Source organism: Semicossyphus pulcher, unplaced genomic scaffold, assembly GCF_022749685.1.
Source record: "Semicossyphus pulcher isolate SPU_LCO1_2020_fin unplaced genomic scaffold, fSemPul1.0.p SCAF_6, whole genome shotgun sequence".
Classification (NCBI taxonomy): Eukaryota; Metazoa; Chordata; class Actinopteri; order Labriformes; family Labridae; genus Semicossyphus; species Semicossyphus pulcher.
The window spans coordinates 14975198-14984779 of record NW_027211737.1 but is presented as its reverse complement, the minus strand read 5'-3'; the positions used below and the strand labels follow the sequence as shown (position 1 = coordinate 14984779).

The 9582-nt window shown below is 38.4% G+C and overlaps 1 protein-coding gene across 1 annotated transcript; it reads right to left on the bottom strand.

Annotated features, from left to right (window-relative positions):
- Nucleotides 1-54: 54 nt before the first annotated feature.
- On the bottom strand, nucleotides 55-8472 carry mier3b (mesoderm induction early response 1, family member 3 b). Its single transcript, XM_069683393.1, has 12 exons — nucleotides 8445-8472; nucleotides 7201-7346; nucleotides 6630-6752; nucleotides 6343-6466; nucleotides 5385-5458; nucleotides 5191-5263; nucleotides 4935-5083; nucleotides 4677-4758; nucleotides 3678-3772; nucleotides 3447-3574; nucleotides 3150-3304; nucleotides 55-3061 (listed from the first exon to the last, which is right to left on the bottom strand). The coding sequence occupies exons 2-12, from the start codon at nucleotides 7297-7299 to the stop codon at nucleotides 2586-2588; spliced, it is 1578 nt and encodes a 525-aa protein (XP_069539494.1). The 5' UTR covers nucleotides 7300-7346; nucleotides 8445-8472; the 3' UTR covers nucleotides 55-2585.
- Nucleotides 8473-9582: the final 1110 nt, after the last annotated feature.

The window sequence follows — 9582 nt, the reverse complement described above, 5'->3', positions numbered from 1 at the left end:
CCTTTTCCAGAGCTTTATTTCTGGATCTGTACACAAGGTATTAAAGTACAACAGAAAATACAAAATAATGTTTAACAAAAGAAAAAAAAAACAACTCAATGTTTATGTACAATTCTTATAAACAATAAAGATAGCTTCTTGAACATTTCTCATAGTGAAGTTTTTGATTGTCTATATTTCTGGATATACATTTTTACGTTTTGTAGGTTTTTATTCACAAAGGTGTTTCTGTTATCGTCAAAGGACTCAGGAGTTTTTTTTTCTTTTTCAAAACCACGACTGCTATAATTTTTTTTCCTTTTTAAACTTCAAAACACAATACAAAATATAAAATAAATTTGTTTAGTGCTTGCTTGCACACACAAGTCTCATACCAGAGAGATCAATAAAATATCACATTTTCGAGAGTTCACAGGGTGGTGAAAAACCTACTTCTACTACTTAATGGCCTTTACATTCTGACAGTTTTTCTGAGTCTTTGTACAAACCACAGGTGAAATAAATATCACTGCACTGCTAAAGCTAGAAGAGCTTGGAGGACCTACTGCATTATGCACATTGCATTAAAAGAGAAACTAGCTCTCCACATACTGAAACAGCAGCCATCCCTTTACCATCAAGACAAATATAGACGACGACATGTAAAAAGAGTTTTCCAAGGAAAGAAAGATGAGCGTCTTTTACACATGGCTGCAAGTTGTGAATGCAAATTCGCAACACTGAGTTAATATCAATACGTCTTCAGGTAAAGCCGTTTTCAGTGGTACACTCGAGAAACGGACCCAGCTGGCATGCGTGGTTTCAGCTGAGTCCTGGGGATCATGACTTTCCAAAAGAGAGAAAAACAATTTAAACACCAAGTCAACCGGGAAAATTCAAAACCCAAAATTTCTGTACATATCTACAAATTATTGCCTTTTGACAAGGAATCAAATTAAAACCTTTGTATCAACACAGATTCACAAGTGTAAGAGGTCAGTTAATAGACTTTTTAAAGGCTATTTGCTAATTATTTACATGAAATGCAGAATGAATATCTTCAATGGTGCTGGGCATGGAAACTGAATAACTTGATCGAACGTAATGATGGTTTATAGGCATGAATCTTGTCTGTACACACATAATGGTGAAGTACTAAATCTATGGACATGACAAACATGATGCACCCCTGAAACAAACTAATTATTCATAGCACAATGCATAGATAAATTAACACTACTACTGCATCCAATCAACTGACGATGGCCCGCTTGACATTTCACAATTCACAATTATGGACTTCAGTCAAGAGACAACAGCTCCCCCTCTGCTACCAGACTCCAAGAAATTGTGGACCAAATTAAACAACGCATTCCCCAGTAAGTACAGGTTAGGCAGAGGTTGAATACAAAAACAGAGTGGCTTTAAATAAAGAGATAATACTGCTAGAAGGTTAACCCAAGCTTGCAAAGTGGTCTGAAATGGCATTATATAATTTAGGAGCATATTTTCTTTACTACAACTAAAAGGACAAATATAGCTAAACTTGCCTAATAGTGAAAGGATGATTGAAAGGATTAAAGAAAATGTCATAAAAAAGGTAAATATCTGCAATAAATAATTAATGTTGCCTGATGTTCATGTTTAAATGATTATTAACCCAACATTTATCTTTGCATTGTTATATTGCTGTTTTGTCTACCTACAGGAGGTCTTAAAAAACTGTAAAACAAGGTGACTCCCAGACTTCTCTCAGCACAGGTTTTCTTCAACTGTTTGTAAATATAAAGAAAAACTATGATCCGGGAACTATAATTTCATTTGACTACATGGGATTAAAAAAAAAAAATAGCTGTTGCAAACATTCAAATGTTCCAGTTTGGCAACTTCAAAAGATTTAAAAGTAAACAAGCAGACAAACTATGGACAAGCTTCCACAGGAGGAAAGAAAAAGGAAAGAGAACAAAACTGGAAGGCCTAAGCAGCTGAAGCCACCACACTTCCTGGTCTCCAAGCTAATCTCCACGCTAGTGTTGCTCTTCATACAAGGTCTAGCCAGGTGTACTTGGTGGCAAATGAAACCATTTGCACCAGCCTGGATACAAAAAAAAAAAAAAGTACCTGTAAACCAAACACTAATTTAAGAAAATAAAAGTACCACTTCAAGCAACTGACAAGCAACTAAATACTAGAGGCAGAAAACTAAGCCAATTTTGGCAGCTGGAAAGAATGGCAGGATAACATACTGTAGCTCCGAAGATGTGTGTAGATGTGAGGGAGGAAGATACACAACTCTCCTACTGCAGCTTCTGGGCCCCACTGTACATGGACGTTACACATCTCAAAGACTGCAAAACGAAATAAAATAAATGGCTATATAAACTCTTGAGAGAAATCAAGATTTTAGTTCTATATGATAGACATCACTGATGTCATATTACACAAAAAATGAAAACAAAAAAGTATATTCATATACATATATATAGATATATATATATATATATAATAGAATTTAAACAAATCGGATTCTCCAGTGAGGTCAGTCTTATGTACACGCGGGATGAGGGGTTTCAAAAGGGAAGAACAAGGGAAGACCACGAGGAAGATCACTCTGACTGAAGTGCTGCAGTGTGCTGTGTGTGGTGCCGTGCGTGTGCTCCCAGAAACCCGTTGGGCTCCCCGCTGCCAGCCAAGCTCCCAAAGTCCGTGACAGACACTGCCATTTTGGCGCCGGTGATACGGTGGTGGTGCGTCGCTGTCCGTCGCGCTTCGAAGTCCACTCCAAGGTTACCCACAGACACGTCATTGATAAAGGAGTCAGGCAGGGCCATCTTGAGTCTCTTGGACGGCCGCTCGCAGTCCTTGTTGACACACACTCCTCCTAGCTGGCCCAGGTCGGAGTGGTAGAAGCCGGCGTCGAGCATGTTGAGGCAGTCGGGGTCGGCGCCGTTAGAAGGGAACCCGAGGGATTCGTCGTGGTTTAGGGACCCACGATGGAGACTTTCTAGTTGAGGAAAGCTGTAGGAGTCCAAGCAACTAACCTCTGCAGGGCTGCAAACTGTAGCAACAGTGTTACTCAAAGCTGCAAGGAGAGAGGACACTTTATTAACATCAAGTCAAGACACATGGTAAGTAAGGTTTTTCCATGAATACTAAGTGTTATTACTGACCTGTGAGGTCGCTGGCAGTGATGGAGTTGAGCAGGCTGAGCTGTTGGTCTGTGGTGGTCTCCAGCCTCCCTCCTCCACCTGCTCCTGAACACACGGAGGAGGAACTGTCCACTGCCAGTCCCTCTGCTTCATCCACCAGCCGGTCCATGAGGTCGCTGGAGGAAAACAAACATGTAAGTTTCTTCCAAATGCACGTTTTGTTTTTGTTTTTTTAAATGTTAGAGCTAATCATATTAAACGTAAGCAAAAAAAAAAAGGAATGTCAACATATATGCTGAATCTTCTTCTGCCACTTACGTTACACCAGGATAGCTGCTGTACTTTTTCTTCCCAAACCGATTCTGCTGCACAAAAAAGTCAAAGCGCTCCGACTTTTTCCACATGTAGTAAAACGCCACACATTCTGCTACCGTTCGTGTTGTGACCTGAGGAGGACGAGGGAGTCGTTTAAAAGCATCACAAACAATCACAGCTTTAGATGTCTTCATTTTCATGTGGACGTAAAAGGGGACGTGAAATAAGACTCACTTTATGTTTCTGTATGAGGTGAAAGTTCTTGTCATACATCTGTAGTGCGTGTTCAAAGTTTTTGCATTCCTCTTCTGACCACGGAGGTGATTTTTCTGAAATGAAACCACAAATTCTTAATACAACAAAACACACAGAACTGAAACTTACAGCACGCCCAAAAGTATTGTGTATTTTTTACTTGGTATTATTTTAGCTTATGCTTCCACACAACGCAAGCGTCACGGCAGCATCTATTTTGCAATCTACACCTGCGACTACAGAAAAAAGACGAGTCTCAAAGTTAGCCAAGGGTAGTTGTGATTCCTGACAATAAATAGGGGCGGCAGTGACGCCAAAAAGTGTACAGTCTGCAGGAAAAGTAGAAAGGACAACTTTACAACCGACTTATTTCTTAATGGTGCATACATTCTGTATTTCTGTTGGATGTAGAATTTAAATGAGAATGAATTAATAGGACTGGTTCACCCAGATGTTGAGGAAATGTACAGATTAATTGCTCTTTCAAGTTCATCTTGCCTGCTCATCAACAACTGAAATCGAAGTTGGCCAAAATAAATAACATCACATGGTTTAACATGGATTGCTTGGTTATGGGCATGTATTTACAAAGCAGTCAATAGCTTTCTACGCTTCACTGACGCGCAGCAGCGGGGAGAAAATAGACTTAACGTGTAAAACCAATGGAGCAGCAGAAAATTACTCGTGTATTACACTCGCAGCATACACGGCTGGTGGAGACTGCAGCATTGAATAACGTTTGAGCGGGCACACGCGTGTCAAAAATAAGCTGTGTAGATTCCCCTTTAAACTCAAACAACTGCACACTTTCATGATAAAGGATGCAAAAAAGGGATAAAACTGCAGGTGTATGAAACAATGAAAATGTTGAATAGAAACTGAGTCACCCATAGCGAAACAGTGAACAGACAGCAAATTGCTGAAGGAGCAGATTATTAGGCATAGGCGAGTACTTTCTTCTTAGCTTCCTTTGCTTACCTTTTGAGGACTTTACACGGCTGCAGTATCTCTCTAGTGCTTCACGGGTGTTGTAGTTGCACTTAACAAGCTCCAACAAAGCCTACATGAAAAGATGGTGGATGGTCAAAACTGGAAAAATTGAACTTACAAACAAACACCCAATCAGAATTGCTATACAAAAAAAGCATAGCCTGCACAAGCTCAATTATAACGCTAATAGCACAATCTGTTCTGTGAAACAACATGAAAGGCTTGGTGAATGAAGACATGACTGACCTGCTCATCGTCTCGAACGTGCATCCCTGGTTTGTCGCACCCTGCCTTTTCATCTGTTGTCCGTGACAACACGTCAGACAGGAAACTCCTAACCTTGTTTTCAGCCAATGTACCTGGGCTCCATAATAACTCGTCTTCATCTTCATAAACTGGGAGACAAGAGTAGATTACAGTTAGATAAGTCTCCTTATATTTGTTATAAGGATAGAAATAATGGATGTAATCGCATTAAAGAACATGTGCTAAAAACAGTTACCTCTCTCCCCATCTTTGTAGTGACAGAGGCACAAAGGAACCTCTGCTTGGTACTGTGTTCCCACCATTATTTCCTTTGATTAGAGCAGCAGATCAAAATATTAGCGGCAAACCAAAGTTAATTCATTTTATCATGATGTCAACTGTCTTCGTTTTAAGTGCTCTTGATCGCTCTGAAATGAAACATGTCATTACCTTCCTGGAGTCCTCTGGGCTCGGGCCATCTTCATCACACTCTGACTCTTTATCACCATCAGAGATAGCGTTGGCTGAACAAAACAAAGACAACACAATATAATACCTTCACCTGCAAATACCGTCACATGCATTGAAATCTTATGACACTACCTTGTTCGTAAGGCTTAACACTACCTACCAAACCTGGCACCAGTTTTGCTACAATAATAACAGGTAGCAGGATCTCCTCCAACATACTTTATACATAATGTCCCCTAAATCGCTTGGAAAGCACACTGAATTGCTTTGTCGTACAATGACTAAATTGCTAATACGATTAGTGTATTGATCAAATAGACAGAAAATCACTCACTAAGAAATGATCGATTTAATGTTTGCGTCTTTTTTTAAGTAAATATGTCAAACATTCTCAGACTCGAGCTCCTCAAATATGAGGATTTGTTGCTTTTCTTAATTTTGTATCATATTTTTTAGAATTTAGTCAAATAGATCAAGATGTGACATTTTTTACACTTTCACTATATAATGACTTAATTATTAATCAACCTAAAAGAGAATAAACTGCACTGTTTGAGAGTGCAGCAAAAGAAATAATTGGCCAATTTTCTTTTATAACATGATTCGAGAAGGTTTTCACATTGCTGAGATAGATGGAAATGTCCATATTGTGCGACATATTTTCCAAATATTAAAATGTTAAAAAAGGTATTGCTGTTTTGTAAAGCTGAGATGATTAGCCAATCGCAAGAAAAGTTAACTTCACTAAAATCTGAAATTTAAAAGACCAAACAATAAATGGATCATTGAAGAAAAAAATAGCCCATTAACCAATAAAAAATTTATTGTGAGCTTCAGTGGCTTCATTCTTGTAATCCATGTTCTTTAAAATTATTGCATGACATTGCACGACAAGATCTAATCCTGCAGTTTAGCAAAGTAAGCATGTGTCACTTACATCGAAGTGTTCTTGGGAAGAAATCAGTAGCCTCATGAGAGGTGACTGAAGGGGTCAGATCATCAGCTGAGGACTGTGTCTCCTCCTCATAGTCCCCAGACAGCAGGTCTTTAGCTATTTCCTCCTGGGGAGAAAAGATAAGATCCATTAGATAATAGGGCAGATGAAAAGTAATCAACAGACTGTCTCAATTACATTTTGAAGTCAAACACACTCACTCACAATCACTCTTTTCCCCAATCTGTTTTTCAATCATTTACCATAACCAGATTTCAGCAGTTATTTACCTTGTCCAAAGTCATGTCAGGCAGCTCATCAGTCAGGTCTCCAGATGAGCTGTCTATACTGGAGCCTGCCGAAGCCTCATACCGATAGATGGCCAATAGTTCCTCCAAAGGCATGTTCCCCTCCTGGCAGACAAAAAAAAAAGAAGCACTTATTACTCTGCTAAACTGTAGATCTATAAATACAGGTGTTTCACTTTTTGGAGTAAAAAAAAATGTCAAAACATAGCTGAATTTAAAAAAAGAATTTTGTAATTATTTGAATGTAAATGTACTTAAACTTAGTTGATTTTAATTAATTGTAGCATCTGCTGCTCTGAATCAGCCAGCTTCCCCTGGTCTTCATCACGAAAAGGTCAAATCAGCGTCTGTCAAAGTTTTACATACTACTCTGATTTTGAAACACTGACAACACAGTGTCAACATCTGCAGCACTGCTGTCTGTTTTCCTAATTATCCATCCATCGATCCAGTTGCTGTTTTGGATTAAGCTTAGAAGTTTTTCTAATTCACAACACATAAATATTTTTTAATGCATAAATGCAGATTTTAACATTTTCGTTTATGACTTTACCTTTTCCAGATCTGCTATCTCAGAGCGGAAATTCCTCCCTCCCTCCAGGGACTCTTCCTCCTCCAGAGTCCTCTCGTCATCATACTCATGAACTAACATTTCTGCAGTTGGGTCAAAGTCATGGTCCTCTGACGATAAAGAGCCAACTAAGTAAGGGAGAGAAAAAAGGAAACAAAATCATAAATATTTTAGCACATAAATAAACAATTCTTGCTCTGAAAGTAGAAGGTCAGAAGTGGGGAAAAAGGGTGTTTAAGTTTGCTGCTCCGTACACATGGAATGAATTACAACAAGACCTGGAACTAAAGGAACACATCAGGCTGTAGATGTTCTGCTTGAGATATTTATGATTTGTTTTAAACAACATTTGACTGGTTTTACTTGTTATTTCATGTCTTTTACTGTATTGTAGTCATGTATTCTGTGTTATGTTTGTACGTATGGCTGCTCATTGTTTGTCTGAAACTTTGTTAATGTGCTGCTGCCTGTCTTGGCCAGGACACTCTTGAAAAAGAGATTTTTAATCTAAAGAGCTTTTTCCTGGTTAAATTAAGGTTAAATAAAAATAAAATAAATAAAAAGATTCTGATTTTAAAAAGACAATTAGAAGAGGACTACATTTAGCCAATTTCAAAGCCACCCAATGATTATAATAATATATTATACAACATCTAGTGCTGGGCGATATCACAATATATATCTTTAAAACAAATGAAAATGTCTATCGTATGCGTTTTTCTATATCGTCTCTATCATGATGTCACAAAACCAGCAGCTGAACTGCTTTAAGGCAATTTTTACGTCATTTTGACAACGCTTTACGTTCTAATCCTTACACCTGGGAGTGAATCTGGAGCCAACCATAGAGGGAGGCGCTGTTTAATAACATGGAAATTAAAGTGCAGGAAAGGACTCAGACTCAGTCCACACAAAAACTGAAACTCTATCAAGTATTTAATTCACACAGGATTATCCAAAAATTGGCTTCACCATGTGGTTATTTCATATAGACTACGTGTTAAATTACCAGAAAACATGCTAAATCATGAAATAAGTCTTTATCAAGATGTGAAAAATCCTATATTGTGACAGGATTTTGGCCATATCGCCCAGCCCTAATAACATCATTAGGATATTTGTATTATGTGACAATTGTATTATTATTTGTTTGAAATATACATAAATCTAATAAAGTACATCATACACTGCAGATGACAATAATACTCAATGTTTAGTTGTCTTACCTGGACTTGAACTCCCTAGGGAAGCCTGCAAAAGAAGAAAACCAGAGCATAAATGAGTGCAATAGTTGAAACACGGGCTCAACTCTATCAACTATTATGCTAACGCTTTGATCCAAAAGGGTCGATCAAGCACAGTGAGATATAATGCTTTTCAGGGTTTACATTATGACCAAAGAAAACAGTGCATTTACCGCTAACGTTACCTGAAATAGGTGGCTAACACAATGTTAGCCTTGACAAAACGCTTTACACTGGGGACAATTACGGGCAAAATGTGGTATAAACCGTGGAAGTAAAACGATTCAATCCGTAACAGGTCGTAGTAAAAATACAGGAATGTGTAGAGAGGAAGATTTACGCAGTGTCGGCTCCTGTAACAGTTAGCTAGCCAGCAAGCTAACCCCAAAGCCTCCTGTTAACGCTCAGAAAAATGTAAACACTAATTTCTTTTGCGCGGCACTGCCATCGACAGACTTTGATGATCTTTCCAGTAAATGTGCCGCTAATTTAGCCTAAATTGGAAAAATACATTTCCATTCAAAACAAACTCGATATAATATGTTATTTCCTTTAACCAGCAAGCTAACGTTAAATTTACGTATCAATTTACACAGCCGCTACACCAAAGCAGCTGAGAGAGCGGAGGCGCAGCGGCCTTGTAGTGAAGGATCGGTCCGGACATTCAAGCATTTTTAAGAGGATTAAAACTGACAATTATGAAACGAAACACGCTGTACAGAAGGCAAAAAACATTATTTCTTCAATCGATAACATAAAAATGAAAAATACAACACACAAAATTTAAAAATATCGATTTAAGTTCGATTGCTTCTCCCCTGTTTTCTCTCTTACCTCCGCCATATTGGTACCTTTAGCTAATGGGCTCTTTCTCGCGCAGTACCCGGATGAGCTGTCTGAGCCAATCAGAGCTCCAGGTGACCGTTCTAGTCGTGACGACGTTTAAACCAACCACCGATCAGACTAACGGTAATCATTTATAAACGGTAAATCTACGGTATAAATACACATTTGGAGATTAAATTAAACCACCCATACATATCTACCATTATAAGGCGTCGAGAATTTTAATACCTCTCACGGTGACATTTTACTATAACATTCCTCGAAACATATCAGC